Here is a 19,980-nt window from a genome sequence, read left to right as displayed (position 1 = left end):
TAACTCCATTTTGCAGTCCCAGTGACCCAATGGGTACTGCGCAGGTCTGGGTACTGCACAGGTCTGGGTACTCCAGGCCAACCCACAGCAAGAGAAAATCTGCCCCTGACTCCAATAACTCCAGGACTATGGGATGTTCTCCTGTCTACACTGTCAGCCCGTGGCCTGACCTTGGGAACCCACTCCACCTTTTCCTGCCATGTTTTCTCCTCTCACACTGACACAGGCTGTACCTTCTTCAAGGCATAGTCTGTCCCATATTTGCAAATAAGGCATCTGGAAAAGGTGAGCCGTTAGCATCAAGGGATTTTAAAAGTAAAGACACCAGTTGTGGTAGCCTCTGAGCCCCAAACCGTTGCAGGCTGGTGGAACCTTCTGGGGAAGCATCACTACATGCTCACCCTACTGCTTTTATAGACATCTGTCATTGCCCAGCGCCAAACACAAGATACTGAGCCAGATGAATGAACCTCCATGTCTGTCCCCATACAGCCATTTCTATCTTTTAACCTCAGGTGCAAACTCTTGATATATTAGCAGATGTCATAACAACCATAACAATGACATGCCAAGAACTGAGCTTTCGTAAACATGAGTTATGTACATTTCTGAACACATTTTTTTAAATGCAAATCTTGAGCAAGACATTAACCTGTGATTCGGAGATAAACCCACCAGCCAAAATCCCAGATCCATTCCATTCCAGCATTTGGCTGATTGAGATCTGGAGCTGGACATAAAACTAGTAACTGGACCTTTTCTGCCAAGGGATTTTCAGGTGAATTGGCCTGATACTTGACAACTGCACTAGCTGTTTGATATAAACTCTTACATGTCAGTTGAGATCTGCTGTGGATTGCATTAAACCCTGAGATAGAGACCTTCAGAATGGAGGGAGGTGCACGTCCTTCAAAATCCAAAACACATTTGGTTTGAGCGTGTACAACAAGCCTCTTTCTGTGGTTTGAAAATATATTCTAGACATTCTTGTGTGATACAGCATAATTTCACACTCTTCAGAGTGCCAGGTTACTTTCTTTTTTTAAAAGTTACATTTTACAAGGAGATGTCATTAATCTGAGTCACTAGTTTATTTTTGCATGCTTGTGCACTGGCTTGTGGTTAGGGAAATGGGGACAATCAGCCATCAATTTTACTTGGACTCTGTGTGAAGAGGACCATTAGGACAGGAATGAAGAAAAATCCCACCAGCTAAAGGTAATGACAGGTTTCAGTGAGAACAGGACCCTTAAGATACCTATACTTTTAAAAATGACCAGTGACTATGCATGCCTCAATTCTGGGCATCCAGATGCTGCTTAATAAACCTTGGTGTTCCAAAAGAGGGTGCCTACTCATTTTTTTTAAATGAGTCAGCCCTCCAAAATAAGCACTCAGAACCAGAGACTTCCAAAATCAATAATAAACATAAAAAGCAAAATAAAAATCTGTGTCACAGAATTTGATTCAGCAGCATCAAAAAAAAAAAAAAAAGCCAAGCCAAAAAACCCATCCTCTGTTTTTGTGCTGTACAAAGGTAAAAGAACTGATGTTTCAGTGCTTCATCTTTTCTAAGTATAAAAGAAAAAGAAGTTGTTTCCAGCTGACTCTGTACAGCTGGAGGAATGTTCTTGGCAGGAAAATGTTTAAAGAAATAGTTCATTTAAAGCAAATATTGTGGAATACTTATAAGAAACTAATTTTGTCTTCGCAATCATGTATTTGCCCTGAAACTCGACTCTCGGAGGTTCAGCCCCCCAGTCAGAGAAACAACAGAGGATTCTTATCAGCAGCTCAGATTTGGAACATTTGCAACAAGGCACAGCCCCAGAACGCTGGGTAAAAACCTGCAAATAGCGACTTTGTCTGTTCATGGACCAGACAAACAGCCAGGCAGAGTCTGTCTGGCAAACAGACGATTTGCTGTGAGCTGTCTGTCCAGGTTCAGCATGTGCACGATATCCCGATGCCGTTTGTTGGTTATGAAAGTCCCTTGAAAAAAAGGCATTAGATGGCCCATTTTGCTGTATTCTAAAAATATCAAGGGCTTTTAAAGTAATTTTTATAAAGTAATATGGGAGTTAAGGATTTGTGCATTTCTGCACAAAATTAATGTGACAAATTAAGTTTTTATTTAGTTCTCCCTGGCTGAGAAAGGTTGTAATTATGTTAGAGTGTTTACAGTTAAAATATATGTTTAAATAATAAATAGGTGTTTCAGAAACCATTTTAAGCCTCCTTTTTTAACACAGTCAACTCCATTTCAAGCATATAAATATTTCAATTACAAAACTTGAATACATGTAAAATAAATTAAAAATATATTATTTACATTTCAAATTATTTATAACATATGCTGCTTGACAGCAACAAATTCACCCTTAAGATGAACTTTTTTTTTTTTTTTTTGGCTTTTAACTTGGCTTCCAAACTGTGGTAGGATTTATATTTTAAATATCCATGCATCTCAGGTATTTACGTGGATTGTGCTATAATAAAATCTGAGTAATATAGGACCTTTACGATAATTATCCTCACAGCACCTCTCCAAAGAAGGTGACTAATCTTATTACTATGTTAGAGAAAGGGAATTGAACTTTAAGCAGATTATGTGATTTGCCCAAGGTCCCATGCGAAGTCTGTGGCAAAACGATGCTTAATTTAAATATTAGACTTCGACCCCCAAACCACCTGCAATTACATCTTAAACTGAGGATAGAAGAAATCCATGTGAACATCCTCTGCAAGACGCACTTTTTCTTTTGTTTCCGCCTATCTAGTTTTGTTTTGGAATTTCTACAGCTCAGTTAAAATCACGTTTTCTTTGGATCTGTGAAACAACAGGACTAGAAAATTCTTCTTTAATTCAATAACAAAATAACCTGGCCAGGTTTGCTCAGGACTGGCCCTGCCTGGCACCTCCAGATGAACCCGGTCCAGGTTTGAAGATCGACAGTTCAATTCTACACTCTCTTAAAGTAAAACAAAAATATTCTTCCTGGGTACTGAAAATGCACTAGATATTTTTAGAAATGGGAAGGCAAATGAAAGAACTTATTTTGTACTTCATATGTGGCTAGTTTGTGTAATTTGAATTATTTATAGATCACTATTATTTAGGGATCACTCCAACAGCTCATGCATTTCTGCACTTGTTTATGATGTCTGTTTCTTTTAGAAATAATTTCTTTTCCCTTGTAGGTTTTTCTATTGCTCTAATTGGTTATGAAACTGAGAAGCAATTCTGCAATGGAGAGACAGTGAAACAGTTTTCACTCAAAGCCAACTTGCAGTCCATCGTATCATTCACAACAAACAGGCTGACTTTGGTCTGGACCTCCTCTAACATGATTAATTTTATGACAAAGCCTTGCAACCATCGGCAACAATATTTTGACCAGCATTCACTCTCCTGAGATTAGAAATTGCCAATTAATGGCTTCGACTAACAAACAGAATCAAGATTTATAATGAAAGATCCAATTCTGTAGTACCAAATTCAGAGCACTTTCTCCCCAGCCTCTTCACCTTTCCCTGTTCGACGTCTATAACCATAATGGCTTCAATTCGAACACACAAAACGCTTACACTGGACCCAGGGGGCACTTTCATGATCACATAAGGGCTTCAGAATAGGGCTCATTTAATATATCTCCTTTTCTGGAATGCCCTTTCATACACACTTGTCCTCAAGTGGAAGAATGAGTGAGAGAGAGAGAACAGTGAAGTCCATGAAGGACATTAGAGGATACTCTTCATATGGAAAAAATGCTGCCATGTGTGCAATGGAGTCAGCAGCGGGAATGTGCTGGATGTGAATTAAGCTATAATATTGGTTTAATATTTATAGGATACAAAGGAAAGCATCAGAAGATCCTTACTTAACTGGGTAAGCATTGTATAGCTATTTCAGAGATGCTGGTTTGTCTCTTAGCACGTTTATTTCGGTATTAAAATAATGAAAATAACAATTTCTTATAAAACTCCCAAAATGCTTTTGACAAGCCATAAATGCAAAATCTGAACCTTTCCTTGGAGCTGCCTTCCCATGCCAATGAAGCCAGTGGGAACTCTGCCCTGACTTCCGTGGCCGTTTGGGTGATGCCGCCTGGGTTTTAACTTTCCACAGGCTTTTGGGGAATATCAGACTCCGCATTTCATTATGTGCCAGGAGAAGAGAGGATTTAAGAAATCGGGAGGAACAGCAATAGCAATAAATAGATTATAAAAAAAAAAAAAAGGCCTGCTGTGAAACTACAGAGGCCCCCACTAGATATGGCAAGTCTTTATTTTCCACTGTGGATACAATACTGTGTATTTGGCTGCTATTATGTAGATGGTACTTACACCAAGCACCTACACTTTAAGGATATGCTATTCAGAGGAGCTGAATTTCTGCAATCTCCACCTCACTGAGCTACAGGTACAAGCAGCCAGTTTCCCTGGAAAGCAGGATCCCCTAAACGTTTGTTTCCTGTGGGCCTTTAGCAATCGTAGTGCTAAATGCAGAATTATTTACACAAGCATTTATCCTTCCCTTTTCTTGGAATAAAAGGCACTAGGCTACATTCTAGGCCAGTGAGAGGAGATGCAATTCCCCTGGCTATACTGGATTTCTGCCACAGGTAAATTTGACTAACTATTTTGATAAAACTGAAGTAGGAAAGGATTCACATTTCAACATTTGTTGCTGATTTCGCATGTGACACAGAAAAAGGACAGGCTAGCTAGAAGCTAGACAAAGCTATTAGACATTACCGTTCAGACAACACCTACCTCACTCCAAACCAGCATGGTGCCGAATATGACCTGTAACCCATCAAAGAAATTGTCTCCTATGATGATGACAGTGGCACCTCCTGTAGTCCATCCTTCACTTGGACTGATGGCTTTGATACATGGTGTAGCTGCTTTTCAACACACATGAAAAAGAGAAGTATTCTGCTGTTAGAACCAGATTTTAATGATAGAAGACTTGAAAAAATAAAATAAAATAAAAGGAGCTTTCATTTTCCCCCCTTACTAACACAAAGATTTCAGCAATCACGTTCTTTCTAGTACATGTGCATGACCTCAAACTATGTCTTTGGAGTATTTTTTCGCAATTAATTTCTGTTTGGTTTTGTTATCTCCATTGAAAAAATTAACTTTTCTAAACCTATATTCACAAAAAAATCACAGCATGATGGGCAGAGACCAGTTGGAAATCAGAACAAATCCCTATCTTTATTCTATACGAAATGTGCCATACTTGAGTTAATAAAACAATCTCCAGCGAGCTTGCTTTATTATCCATCATAACCTAAACTCATCAGGGAAATTCCTATAAATACTATGGCAAATATTGGTTAAATGAAAATGTGTGTAACCTTCAGCATTTCTTTAACTATTCTGCAATCAGATCCAGGTTGTTCTAGTTTTAAACCAGCTTGCCTTGCTTCGGCTACTAAAAACCAAAACAAAATAAAAAACAGCCAAGCAGAAACCTACAACCCTGCCATCCAGTTATTCCAGTCACACTTCACCTACATCTATATCTATCTATATATATATATGCATATATACCTCTTCTTTTAGGGTTGTTGGCATTTGGCTATGAATCGCTACTTGGTCAAAAGGCTGCTGGGCTGTTAATTTGGTTTGTAACTTTGAGTATTTGATGATGTACTCAAGGGAGAGCACGCAGGCACATCACCAGGTGAGGATTTACTAAGAAGATAATGGTGTGAACGCACATGTCAGCACCACCCAGGACAACACCCTTGCCCTCATTAATTACTTAATGTGGCTGTGTAGCAGCACAGCCCCTGCCCTGCATCCTTCTAATTGCAAAGGCAGTCAATGAATTCAATCAGGGAAGCCGACTTTAAAATGCTCCAAACATAAAACACTAAAGAGACCCTGTGTGCCTTTATGATTATTTAGTGAAGTTCAGGTTGGTTGGAGCTAATAGCAAGAGTTGGTGAGGCTGGAGAAGCTCCTTCCTCCCAGTCCCTGGGCAGGATGGGTGGACATGGAGCTGGGAAGCAGGAGGGAGCTGGAAACGGAGCTGTTGAGTCACCCTTAGCAGTGAGTGTTTCTGTGGGCACTGCTACAGCCTGGCACCCCTGGTGATGGAACACATGCCTGCAGAGCAAACAGACCCCATCCCCACCTACAAAAGGTTGTAAGTGTCAGGCACAAACTTTTCCACTACTTAAGCTGATGGGGATGCCAGCTCCAGCGAAAAACACAAACACGCAGGCAGAAAAAAATCATTACCCTATTCCAAACTTGGCAGAGCGCAGCCATTAACTTTCACATGAGCTAACAAAAGAAACATCCCAACATTACCATCACGAAAATGTAGTGCGTACACAGAAGTAACTTCAATATGTTTAATTTTGATTCAAGTATGCTTGCATAAAACTGTACATAAAAAATGTTGCAAAAAGTCCAAAACCAAATGCTTTTCTTTCAGCCAAGCTCACAGCAAAGAATTTATAGCTTCTCAAAATGCCATCTAGCCCTTTTCACAGAATCAAACTTTTTCATAAATACAAATTAACATCACTTCCAAATTACACCCTTTCCAATATTTCCAGTTGATTGTGGACACCCACACCCCACAATAAAACCCAAAGATAATCAGTTTCCCATGTGTCAGAGAACAAGCTACTTTTCTTAAAGATTACAAGCAACATTTTTTTCCTAAATACCAGTGAATAGAAACTGTTTGAGACCATAAGCCATTAACAGAAAACACATGCAGGCTTCAAAATTACAGATTCAATTCATCTTTAAAATGAATGCAAGACACTGTTCTGCAGTTACAGGTCCCTGCTAAAGGTCTTGCTATTTATATTGTGATGTTCTTTGCAGAAGTGCAAGGTGCTGCACTGTCTGTGCAGCCTCATGTATTTGATTCTGATACTTTATATGTGTATGTACTTAATCGTAAATACATGCCGAGTGCCATGGCAGCCAAGGGGACTTTGAGCCGACACTCAGGTCCTTGTGCTGCATTGGGGCTGTGGGTTTTTCACTGGAACACTCTCGGCTGCAACGTGACCACTTGCGCATGTAATTTTATTTAAATATGTAGCGATTGTGCTGAAGCAGTGCATCACCAAAACAGCTGGCAATAGCCCAGGACATCTTCTCTGAGGAGGAAAAGTCAGGACTTGGTCATTTAATAAGCAGGGCAGGTTGGTACTCTTTGCAGGTGCTACCTGAGAAGCAGCAAGAGCCCTATGCATTCACAAAAGATTTCAGGGCATCATTTTCCCCTGGCTACAGTAGAAAAAAAACCAGTGGGACTCCCAACTTTCCCCACACAGCTTATCTTATCTTAAAATGCAAGTGTATGTAAGGACTGGAAGGGTTGCACAAAGGTGCTGGAGGGCTGCATCCCGAGGAGACGTGCTGAGGGAGGCACCCAGACTGCTACCTGTTTTTGAAGGCACAAATCATGTTTATCCAATGACATATTTGCAACAGACAGTGTCATTTGGGATATTGGTCTTACTAAAACTTTGCCCTTCCCAGGTCCTTCCCTTGGAGCACCAGGAAGGAGGATGGAAGAATCAGGCGCCATTTGGCAGCATCACCACAGGTGACACTGGGAGGGGGACAGGGCAATGACCTCAACTCTATTTATGTCCCTGGTACAAATGTCTGGCCAGCTCAGGCCCTTCATACTTCTTCTGTTAATCATTTGGCAACTTTCAAAGTGCTGTCTGGAAGGTGTTTACTTCTGTGCAACCCTAGAAAAACAGAGCTAGGCAAAACAATCTTTTCATTGGAGACCTTGATTTTTCTACATTTTGTTTTGGTCACAAGAGAAACCAAAATACAGAACCTCTTTTTTTTTTTTTTTTTTCAGTATGCAAAGTTCCAGAATCTCTATCTGGAACTAACGACACCACTTTTTAATATTTCCAAGAAAAACAAAATAATTTGTTTCAAAATATTACCACTTCACATGCTCTCTGTAACACCAAGGCATCATTTCTAAAATGGTGGTTTTAAAACAAACAGAAAAAAGTTACTTAAAATTTAGGTTTTTCTGTAGAAAAAGAGATTTTCGTCGAAGTCTGGAACTTCGCTGATAAACAAACCACCGTGAAGGACTTTAGACCAATTCTAACAAAGACAACGAAGTGTACATGATTAATAATATGAACAGACTTTAAATCCAGAGACTTATTATTATTATTTTGTTATAATAAAAAATAACAACTACACTTTCTTACACACAGAAACATTTTTTTAAATGAACAGCTGGCAGCCAACTACAACCGGAATGAAAAGAGTTTGACAGCTTAACTATCAGAAAAGATGTTAAGACTCTTTGGCGTGATTGTATTACATTCACTGCATGTTTTCAGGACAGTCTTTGGACTGTGGAAAAGCTAAATATTACCCATCCAACCACAGTCACGGACCTTGCAGCTCCTGGCTGAAGGGGATGTGGCCGCATCCTCCACCTGCTGAAATGGCCTAACGGTTCTGAGTCTAAATGAGCTGCTCTCCTTCTTTGCATAATATCAAGGCAAATCAGTGTTAACATCTGACATGTTTTATTGCGCTGCTCCTGCGGTTTGAGTTAACAGATACAGATGCTGGAAGGAGGCACTGCAATCCCAGACTTACTGAAGACGATGGGAATTTTGCCACTGAGTTCAAAGCTAAGGTCTCTATCAATACATTTTAAGGATTTATGAGCAAAAACCTTAATGACTTTCAAGGGAAACAATGTTCTTTTGAAATCTTCATCTTTTCTCAGAATATACGTTGTTAAAATCTTATCTCCTTCCATACAAAGGATGGTAGGTACCGATTTCACAACACAGACAGCAAAAAAGAAAAGTTTTTCATTTTGTGCTGTGTGTGTCAGTGTGTTCTTGTGCTCCCGTGCTCCCCTAGCTACTGATATACAGGGGATTTTTCTTCCTTCAAACTGTGACAATAAAATGATTACCCCGCCACAGTTTAGCATAATGGTTCAGAAATGCTCGTGGCATATTGCAGAGTTAAAGTGGAAATTATTAGGTAGCTCTTCTTTGTTATAATAATGATCACTCCACAAATAAAAGCTCTTCTCCCAAAGGTACTGCAAGGCACAAAATGCTAATTCTGAAGATTATGTGCACGCTTTTATTAAATATTACTATACCCTGTCTGTTTGAGGGTTTCACTGCTCTGATTGTTTTATGAGTGCCACGTTAATGTCAGCCCCATCTTGCTAGCAGCAGGCACACATTTTAGCTTTTGTATGAGAGTTGATCAAAGGCCACGTGCTGAGGGAATTGCTGAGAAAACATGGACAAGCGATAAAAATCTAACAGATTAATTGGTTTAAATTTCATTTCAGGGCGTTGAACTTTGGCTCAGGACACTAATACTACACTACCAGTCAGGGCCTAATTACCACATTTCCAATTTGCCTCTGAACAATGCTTGTAAGGGAGGATAATAACAGTACTAATAATACTAATAACAATAATAATAACAACAAAACAACAGCCATAACGTCTCCTCATAGCTTCTTGTACATGTTTAACAACTAACTTGGTATGCAAGCAATTGCACTAGGAAATCCCTCTCCCCAACATCACTGTCCATCCACCTTGCAAGCATTTCTGTCTGCCTTGAACAGCACCTGAAGACAGCAGAAATAGTAGACGCTCTCGGGAGCATCAAACATCTAAATTTACAGAATCAATGAGCTACCGATCCAAGTCCCCCACAAAGATACCCTGGCCATCTCATACTCTTAATTAGGGACCTGCATTTATAAACAGAGATGGCGTTTTGTCCTCCAACAGAAGTGATCTATTCCATTGATAGAAAACAGAGGCTGGAGGAAAAAAAAAAAAATATATTTACCACAAAGTTTATGGGTGGCCTTGGAATAAGGGTTAATTGAGCTTAGAGGTATGTGTTCACTGAGGTGAATTAGTGGGATGCACAGCTATCAGCAGGGCTCTGGGACTGCTCTTATTTAGCTTCTGAAATGTATTTGCGATATGATTAATATCCAGTTTGTGCTGGTGACTGTAAGAGTGACCTCGCCTGCAGTTTTTATCATGAAATGTGGTTTCATCCTCCATTATTCCATAGATGAGGCTCTGGCAACAGTTGCTGCATCGCAACAGGAGTTTAAATGATGGGGTACATGCTTTTATTTTTCTTTTCTTTAAGAGTATTGTGACACGCAAGGAGAGTTGCATAAAGGCAGTTAAAACCAGGAATTCAGAGAAACAGGGAATTCGTCTCATCTTAGAGGAAGTACTGAAAATATCTGGAGTTTAATTTAATTTTCCTTTTTTTTTCTTGGGTAAAACCTAATTCCAGGCTAAATACATAAATAAGCCACATATTAACCAACAGTGTGTGGGTCTGATCCTGCAACCTGTTAAATGATTTCGCCAAACTGCTGATTTTCAGAATATCAAGACAAATCAGTTTTAAGCACTCAAAACCATGAATTATTGAAGTTGCGATTCAACAAGCCACTTAAGTGCTTAAAAGCACAACCAAAGAAGTGGCAGAATAAGGAACTAGATTTTGTAAGATAGTTGAGCAGTGCTCAGCGCAGTGCTGCCAAGAGCTACGTCATGTATACAGAACTGGGGTTTCTCATTTCAAAATCCACTTGAGTCACCTGCAGACCACCCTGTGCAGTGCAGAGCTCAACCGACCTGACACGAGAACCAGCAGCAGCAGAGCTGATGTCCTAACACCAATATTCTGATTTCAGGAACTGAGCTGCTATGTCTCTGCAGTGCATCAGAGTCAAATGTAACAGCAACTCAACACCAGCTCCAGGTTTTCTACAGCATTTTTATATCATCTGGTGTAGATCTTCCGTCAGGTACGTCATAGCTATTGAAATCGCGTAGGGTTTGTGACTATGAGCAAGGCGATGCCCAGGAACAATCTGAGCCTAAACTCCTTTCTCACAGCATCCTGGAGCCAGAGGTGTGCAGCACTTGTTAGGGTGCTAAAGGCCTTTTGAATCAAATATTTTTAGTTTGGCAAGGTATGTCTTTCCTTAAGAGGGGAGAAAAACAATATTTCTTCCCTTGTCAAATTACAGATTTAAATGGGTGTTATATGGAGGGCAAGGGTTATTCCATTCATCCTTGTTTATTGTGGGGTTTCCACATCAAGCACTTTAACAAACCGATTTGATCGTGGGAAGGGTGGGGGGTTTTTCAGAGCTGAAACTTATAATTTTCAAAAATTTGCCAGCTTAAAAGAATGAACCAAATATTCGGGGTGAGGAGGTTCAGTTTGGGCGGGTTTGTTTGTTTTAAAATAACTTTCTCATTCCTGAGAAGCAGGAGTTGTCTGCTTACCTACTTTAAGCACGCTGAAAGGGTGGACCCTAAAAAGTTTGTGCACCCACATAGTCATATCATTCCAGTCCAGTGTGCAGAGGCATCGGCCGAGTTGTATCCAGCACAAGAAACTGAAGTTTACCAAAGCAGTCTGGATGGGAAAAGTCCACAGGATCATCCCAAAGGGTTAGTCATAGACACTTCAGGGAAAGGGAATGCGGTGGAGTTTTTACATATTGTACTGGAGCATTAAATCTTCACTCAAACTAAACAATGCGTTTGCTGTTTATCTTAGTAAAGTGATGATCTTCCTGCTTTCCTCTTTCATATCACAGCCTGCTCTCTCTCCTATTCTCTCCTGACAATAAGCAGCTGCTGTGCAGGAAACAGGGTAACAGAGGTTTCCCTCTCGAGGAGATAACTCACGCAGCTTCATTCAACACAGGCACGAGAACGTGATGCCCCGTTCCCCCTTCCCAGCTCCCTCCTCTACAGCATCTCGATATTTGGGACTTACCATTTGCAAGCTTTAAGGATTACAACACTCTACCAAAAATGGCAACCTCCACCAGGTTTTTCATGACGTCTGCACTGGGTGAAATCACCGAACCAAAAATACATGCACCGTGCAATCCCTCTAGGTTGGGGGAAGGGAGGAAGTTTGCATTTGTTTCTGTTTTCAAGTAATGAAATTAAAGGTATTGGCTGTAATTTTCTACCTAACATTTTGGATCCTCAGTTTCCATTAATGGCAATTTAAAATGTATATTACCTGGTATAATATTCCACCTACAATCAATATTAAGCCAGTGTTTCTCTTTTATCCTTCCTGATGCCCCAGCTAGCAAAGTTACATGTCATGGAGTCCTCTGTGTTTCTCTTAATGATTTCCAAAGCTCTCAGTTGTTGAACACTGCCTGAAAAATGATCGCATGGAAAAAGGAGGCAACCCTGAATAATGAGAGACGTGTTACAAAAAAAAAATCCACTGTGTATTTTACATAAAACATTTCCATTAAAATAATAATTTAGTTACCTATAAATAGCAAGAATTATCTCTAAATAGCAAGTTAGTTATCTCTAATTAGTAATCTCCCCAATTGCAAGAGATGCATTTGCATTCATTCTTTCGAACCCATTCACATCACGGAGGAAGATTGGGGTTTTTGTTTGGTTGGTTGGTTTGTTTTGGTTTTGGGGGTTTTTTTTGGTTGGTTGTTTTTTACTTTGGGAGCTACCTCCTGCTTTCAAAAAACAGTAAGATTCCTTAGCGTTTCACTGCAAGTCGGTAAACTTGACCTCCAAAAGAAAGCTCTGTCATGTTTCTTTGGCAAATAATAAATTCCCCAAGAAAAACGTAATGTTGCTAAACCACCTGAAAATTTGGTTAAATTCAATATATAGTTTCAGTCAAAACATGAATACGTATATAGTATTTTTTTTAAAACTACATTATTATTATTCTTGAAAAAGTATATATGCTCTTTCTAGATATAAATGTTTTTTTCAAGAAGCCTAACGATTTTATTGGGAAAACTTGTGATTATTTTTTATTTCAAGGAAATTTCAAGCAGGCTTTAAACTGTAATTTTTGCATTCAGACAGAAATTGTTGTGGGTGGCCATGGCCAGTCACAGCACCCTGCCTAAATCAGTGCAGCTCTGGGATGAATTTGCACCGACCCAAGCACCAAAGCAGTGAGTGCTGCAGCACGCTCTCCCTCCTCAGGGATGCACAGGCACATTTTGAGCCCAAGCAAGATAAATGCTTTACCACGACCCCTCAAATTATTGCACCTCAGTTTCTTCACTGCATCCTCCATCCCACAGGGTCACTTGCAGAGGCGCAGGAACCGTGTTTGTTCATAAAAGATGGGAAGTTGAGGCAACAGCATCCAGGGGACTAGAGGTGTGACACGCGCACGGGATCGCACTGCTTTGTCTTAATGTGAACTTCAAAAGCTTTGTTAGTAAAACAGAGAAAAAAGTCCTATATGCCTCTCCCATTTCAATTTAAACGGCTTCCTACTGATTTAACTTCCGCTGATAGAGCTACAGAGCCCAGCTAAGTCAATATGACTATTTTAAAAACAATAAGCATATCCAGAAAGGAGATTGCATCTGTTTAAGTGCAATAAAGTTTAAAAATAGTTGCACTGATGCAATTTCTGGGTGAGGGTGAAGGTAACCTTGAGAATGGAAGCCCAAAATATGTAATATAAATCAACCCTAAAAGTTTGTCAAAACAAACATTGCTGCATAGCTTACATACTCCAAAACCTACTTAATTTAACTGACTGGTCCTTCAATGCTGCTAACTAAGGTCCTGAATCAGCAAAGCGTTTTATAGGATGGGACCAATCATTTCCTTAATGTCAGCCCTGTGGTTTACTGTTTTGCTGAATCCGAGCCTAACAGAAAGGCAGGTGGATGCTATTTCTAAATTCATGTTTTGTTTCACCATTACCCTGGTCTCATTTCCTCTCTTTTATTTTCCATCAGTACCTTAACAAAATTGTAAATCTCTCCCAGAAAAATCTCTCTGGAGTCAGAACACAGGGCTAGATAAAAGCTCCCGAGCCACAGCATCCCATCCCCGCAAGGTGTAAAAAGTTCAGCATCCCACGCACAACAGCAGCGAGTCTTGACATCCAGATGTACACTGGTACGTTCTGGCCACACTGGCAAGGTTTAGTCGATGCTACACAGAATTTAATCTAAATCTAAATTCTCACTCCCCCAGACAAAATATTAGTATCTACTGAACTTTTCTGTAATCTTCCACTATCACAAAGAACAAAGCAGAACTCCATCCCCCCAAATCAGCTAAACACCCCTGCTATGTTATATAGCACCACATTCAGGTCACCTGAGATGGATCCCGTGGCAAAGAATCTATTTCATCCTGATAAAAATAAGAGCCCAAACTAAAATTATTTTTTAGCTGAAGTCTCTTTGTTCAGCAGAACTGAGAAAGTCTGCCCACAACAGAGACCTTGCAGTCGTCATCCTTCAGAAACAGAACAACCCGCCGAGAAACACAAAGCAGTTGTGGCAGGGACAGGGAGCGCCTGTAATCCAGTTTCTTCAAGGGAAATTCAAGTACCCTAAGAGTTCTTATTCCTCCTCTGATTTCTCTCACTAATCACAAGCTGCCCTCTAATGCAATTTTCTGGAGTCTGAAAATCATAAAGTCAAATATGAACAAGTCTAGTGGAAAATCTGTGACGCTAATCTTGGCCTACGTCGTATTTTTAACAGGCACTGAATTTGTGTGCCGGATTATCCAGATGGTCATACAGGAATCATCCTGATAGGATTAAACCTTTGTGCTGAACTCTGCTCCATCTGTTCTCGGAGGTTTGCCTATTGCTATCAGAATACGAATGTTCAGCCTATGTCTCGCACCACGACTGAAAGCGCCTCTTTACCACACACACGCAAGTATATGTGCCACACATATCCCTGAGTGCTTGATTAGTAATGTGAGATGAAGTTAGCCTGAAGTTTACCAATAAAGAAACATATTGGTTTTATTATTTGTTTGAAGAACAAAGTATGCAATATCTAAATTCAAAGAAAAAAGCATTTTTGTTGTTGTTCTGGGACTTGTTCAATTCATTAAACCATAATACTGCCATAAATTTACAGATGAAGGCATGACTAAACATGAAGCAGCAGGCTCTTCGTCTTTGAAATCTATAAGTGCATGAGAATGTATGACACAATGGCACTTTGAAGATATCATGGTTAAATATTCCAGATTAAAAACCAGCCAAGAACAAAACACATGCATGCACCCAGTGTTGTTAGCTGTAATTTGTGTCTCGATCCAGTCATAGACCAAGAACAAAGAAGTAATAATCAGTCCCAGTAAAAGAAAAGCTTATTCCCATCAATTTTCCTTCTGCTTTTATTATCTATTAATGACAGTCTTCTGCATTCACTGTTGCAGCCTGCCAGATGCAGCAAATATCCGTGTTCATCGTGGGCAAAACCTGTGCTCAGGCTGTCCCTGTGACAGGTTACGTGGAGCTGCCAACGGAGAGACCAAAGTCCGATGGACAGCCTCAGGTTTCCAGGCCCTGGGCCGAGGGAAAAGGTAGGAAATCTGGCTCTTCTGTAAGAAAAGCATCCCAGTGATCAGAAGACTTTACTGAATTGCTGTCCTGGACAGAAATATACTACAAACTAATGACTACCTGGAATGGGAAGGGTAGATAAGAAAAGTAAACAAAATAATTCTATTATTATTATTATTATTATTACAACTACTACTACTTGGGAGGTTTGATTCAGGAATGCAATATAATACTCAGTCCATGTTTGTGATGGCAGTGGGACAGCCATGAATTGCATTTCAAGCAGAAGCCCTGATTGCATTGCAAAGACTGAGGCTCCCTTGTCTCTCCTGTGCAATGCCTTTCAGACTGTTTCCTCCTCTGTTCTTTGTGCTGCTCTGAATGCAGGGTCAAGCGCCTCCTCTTAGCCATTTAGGCTTTACTTGCAAAAACACAAGCATAAAAATATATTTATAGTTCATAGTATCTCTCCAGCAATGACACCACATAAAACCAACACGCTGAAAATCTGAGGAGTGAATACTTTGGACCCGAGCCTACAAACGCTTAGAGAAGTTTTTTCAATGTGTCTGATAAAGTCCCGCTATGTTTTTATTTATTTATTTAGGGCCATATTCAGACCACCTACCTAAGGCGTTGCAGCGTGTACAAAGTCAGACTCCAGCCCTGGCTGGGTGTATCAAACTGCCTAAATGAGGCTCCTCTTCCCGGTGTACGATGAGCAGAGACGGGCAGACACCTCTGGAAGCCTGGACACCTGGGAGCTCTGCGCTGGCTCCTGCCGGGACCGAGGGACCTTGGCAAGGTGGTATCACAGGTAGGAAGCAGCCAGAAGCAACCTCGTAAGAAACATTTGGCAGCTGATACTGAACAGGCACCTGACCCTGGGCTTTCCATCAGGCACCTCTGCTCAGGCTCGGGGCTGGATGAGGAGGCAGCGCTCACCACCGCCTTCAAGGTCACAGTCCCAGGAAGGGGATATTTTTCCCTAAAGGGCCCCTAATCAGAGTTGCTTTACCTTTCAGTGCCTCAGAGAGCCAAACCCGGTCAGAAATATTTTTTTCCCCCTCTTCATCTCCTCCAAGAGCCCGGGAAGTTGAGCGAAGCTCTCACCTGAACACGCTGCGGGAAAGTGCCGTGACCTCAAACCCCAACCCTCGAACTAAAGCTGCAGCTGGAAAGATGAGCAGCGCCGTGGTCAGCCCTGCGATCTACCTCCAAGCGCTGGCCTTCCCTCCCACATGGATCAGGCAACACCAGACCTACGAGTTCCATACGCAAGCCCGGGATTTCAGCGATCAGCAATGCGAGCTGTGTGTTCGGTCTCCAGGAGCAGGGGAGATCTAGCACGTCTGCTGCCATGTCACAACCCAAACAGGGACCTCTGCGGGAAACACACTTTGCCTTTTCATGGGATTGATAAAAAACCTCTCAGAGAGTAGCTACAAAACCATAATGACAAGGTATTACCCAAGCATAATTACCTTTGAATTTCCTTATACTCCCATTGCTAACAGACACTTCAGTAAAAAGCACACGGGTTCCTGCAGCACTTTAGGAAGCACCCAGCTATCCAGTGCTTCCAGTAAGCACCTAATGGTATTTTCAAAGTACCTGACAGATAGGCATAGAAATTATGTAGCCAGAGTTTAAAAAATGCCACCAAACACCCACTTGCAGCTTTAAGCACCTTGGCCCTTCGAGTTTTGCTTCAGGTCCAAAAATTTGCTTTGGAGTACCTACACTTTTGGGTGAGCACTTGACTCACAAAAATGGATTAGAAGTTCAGAAAGTCCTAAACATCCTCGTCATGAAGGACAGTATCTTGTTGAGCATCTCGCAGTGGCCCTTGTACCTTAACTTTCAGATCTAAATGTTTGAATTACTCTTGAGAAATAAATTTAAACTGCTAAATTTCAGACAGTTTTTTCATAAAACTTACTTCTTGATCTTTTTAATAAACTTCCTAACTCTATTTGCTTTGTTCAATGAGGTCATAAACCAGCACTGCTTACATTACAGTCACTTTCACCCTAAAGATTTGTTTTGTCAGAAAGAGAAACATAAATTTATGGAATGAAGGTGGGAAGCAGAAAGGACTAATTGTGACACACAAAGCTTTCTGGTTATGCTCAGCAAACAGTTTGGGCTGAGATTTTAAAAAACACTTTATGAAGTTGGACTACTGGCTGTAATGAAAGCATACTTTTTGCAATGCCATGCACTCCTGAAAATCCTGTATTTGGATTTGGGCCAAACACAGAGCCTGTCTGCATTCCAATATTAATTATTAGTAGTTTATTTTTATTCTTTACTACTAACATTAATAATTTTCACATGGAAACCCAGATTAGAATAACCACTCCAAACATCCCACTGTGGTTGGTTCCACTTTCTGCATCAGTTTCCTGGTTTATGCTATTAACTCATTTCCTCAGACGCGGAGGAGCTTTGTCAAATACTCATTTTGCTGGGGAAACACTTGGCAGACATCCTGCAACGGACAGTGAGAGACTTGAATGCTTACACTGGCCTTCTCTCAGTTCAGTGAGAAGATGTACAGCCTCAGATGCAAAAAATACTGAGTTCCTTATTTGTGAAGTGTTCTAATCAGAGTATTCTAAATGACAATTTGGAAGAAAATCTTCTCTAAATAAAACTTTAATCCTGAGGTTTTTAGCACTCAGTTCATTCAGACCTTTGGACATAAGTTCAAGAGGAACAGAGACCTTTCATAATCACCACTTGCTCTGGGGTATTTAAATACCAGGGTGCCTAACATGAAGCATTTGGAAGTGTCCGGGTACCTGCAAACTGCTGTGAACACCATTCTTCGATAATCATGTCCTTTTACGACACCCAGATGAGTTCTCAAAAGATCACCAGTTCTTGGTCTTCATTTACAAACCACAATTCACAAAACCCTTTTCCTTTGTACCCTGCCCAAATCAGCAGGGGACTGGAGTGAAAAAAACACCTTTTCCCAACGTAACAACAATAAAGGCATCCTATAATAAAAAAGCTAAGAGAGAGGAATTTGTTCAGAAATAATCATCGTATAACAACAATATAAAGTTTTGTAATTTGCTGGCATGCACATTTTGGAACCTCTGGCAAAACTTCATTGCCATACAGTGCAATATCTCTCAAACCTTTATCTCATCCTAATGTAATTCTTCTCCCCTATGATGCCATTGCATTAGTGACACAGTGGCCAGCAAAGCAAATTGAAATGTAATGAATGCTCATTATCTATGAATATTCATTGCCTATTTGAGTGCTACTAAATGTTCTCCTGTACTGGTAGCTGTGAAGTTTCTGCCAAACAGTAGTTAAGGTTTTTCTACTCACATAACTGTACTCTGATTGTACTCTGATTCCTCTGAGGTCTGGAGAGAAACCTCAAACCTTCAGAAAGTGGTTGGTCTAACTCTTCAAATAAGAGTCAAGTCTGACGGTGGTTGGAGAATTTCCATCTGAACTTTACTCCCTTATCTGTTTGCTGTAACAAAACAGGGTTTTTTTCACACAAATCTGTATCAAATTTTAATGACAGTTTCCCCCATGTTTTCTTCTTTTGGCAATTTTGGGAGCACAGTTCTGAAAGCTCCTCTGGGAAATTCACAAAATGTGCTCTATCTTCATCTAGATATTATTTTTCTGTGAATTGATGACATCCTCATAACAATAGAGGGTAACAACATATCGCAGCTTGGCATTATTTAGATATTCTGGGGGAAGGGCTGTTTTATTTTTCATTTATCTGAAAAACATAAAGGGCAGCTGCTCGTGGGTAGAAACTGCCACACCTTATCTTTTTAAAATCAAGGTGTCTCCTACTTCCATTATAGTGTATTTTTCCTTTTTCAATTAAACGTGACATTAGATCCGTGACAAGTGACTGTCAAGCAGGAATCCTTTTTAACTGTGGTAATTGGAGTACCCAAGCTTGACTTTTCAGGAGGTATTTCCATGGGCATTATGTAACAGCAACCCTTTTTATTAAAGGCTTGGATACTCCAAATGGTATCTCTTAAGTCTTCTGTGGCATGGCAGCAGCGTTAGTACATATACGTTACGAAATAATGTTGAAATAATGACCAAAATCACAAATTCGAACCACCAACTTCATCAAATACCTACAGCCTAATGGCAGAACTCAAATTCTAGAATCTCCTCACCCAAATCAACCATTAAAAGTCCGCCTCCCAGAAAATAATTTGAAAGTTGTTTCCATTTAGCCTCAGACTAAAAATAAATTTTGAAAGATCAAAATTGCTGCAGCCAGATATTCTAAGCTTTTGAGTAGCTCTTCTTAGTGGCTGATTTATGACCTAGACAAATAGAAACAGAAGATTTTCTGCTTTCTGTTTGACGTGACTGGCTATGAGAAGGGCAGCTCCACCCACCCACCCAGTTCTTGTGAAATTCCCAGTGACATCCAAAGACATAGCGGGGGTTTGGGCCTGCAGACAACTAGTCTGCTCCAGTGCAGATTTGAAAAACAACACCAGCACAATTCAGAGAGGCATAATTTAGTTAACACAGTTTTGGCCACCTAAATGGGAGCCG

At 40.4% G+C, this 19,980-nt stretch overlaps 1 protein-coding gene across 5 annotated transcripts in view; it reads right to left on the bottom strand.

Moving 5' to 3' along the window:
• The window catches only part of EBF1 (EBF transcription factor 1), a 275,393-nt gene that overhangs the window by 65,457 nt on the left and 189,956 nt on the right, over positions 1-19,980 (bottom strand). For 3 of the 5 annotated variants that reach the window (XM_065643903.1, XM_065643906.1, XM_065643908.1), the window contains exon 9: positions 4,777-4,910. In XM_065643903.1, coding sequence (XP_065499975.1) covers positions 4,777-4,910 — 134 coding nt within the window. The remainder of the gene's footprint in view (positions 1-4,776; positions 4,911-19,980) is intronic. The other 2 variants (XM_065643904.1, XM_065643907.1) reach the window with 1 other exon arrangement.

This window comes from Caloenas nicobarica, chromosome 13 (genome assembly GCF_036013445.1).
Source record: "Caloenas nicobarica isolate bCalNic1 chromosome 13, bCalNic1.hap1, whole genome shotgun sequence".
NCBI lineage: Eukaryota > Metazoa > Chordata > Aves > Columbiformes > Columbidae > Caloenas > Caloenas nicobarica.
This window is presented reverse-complemented; position numbering and strand designations above follow the sequence as displayed.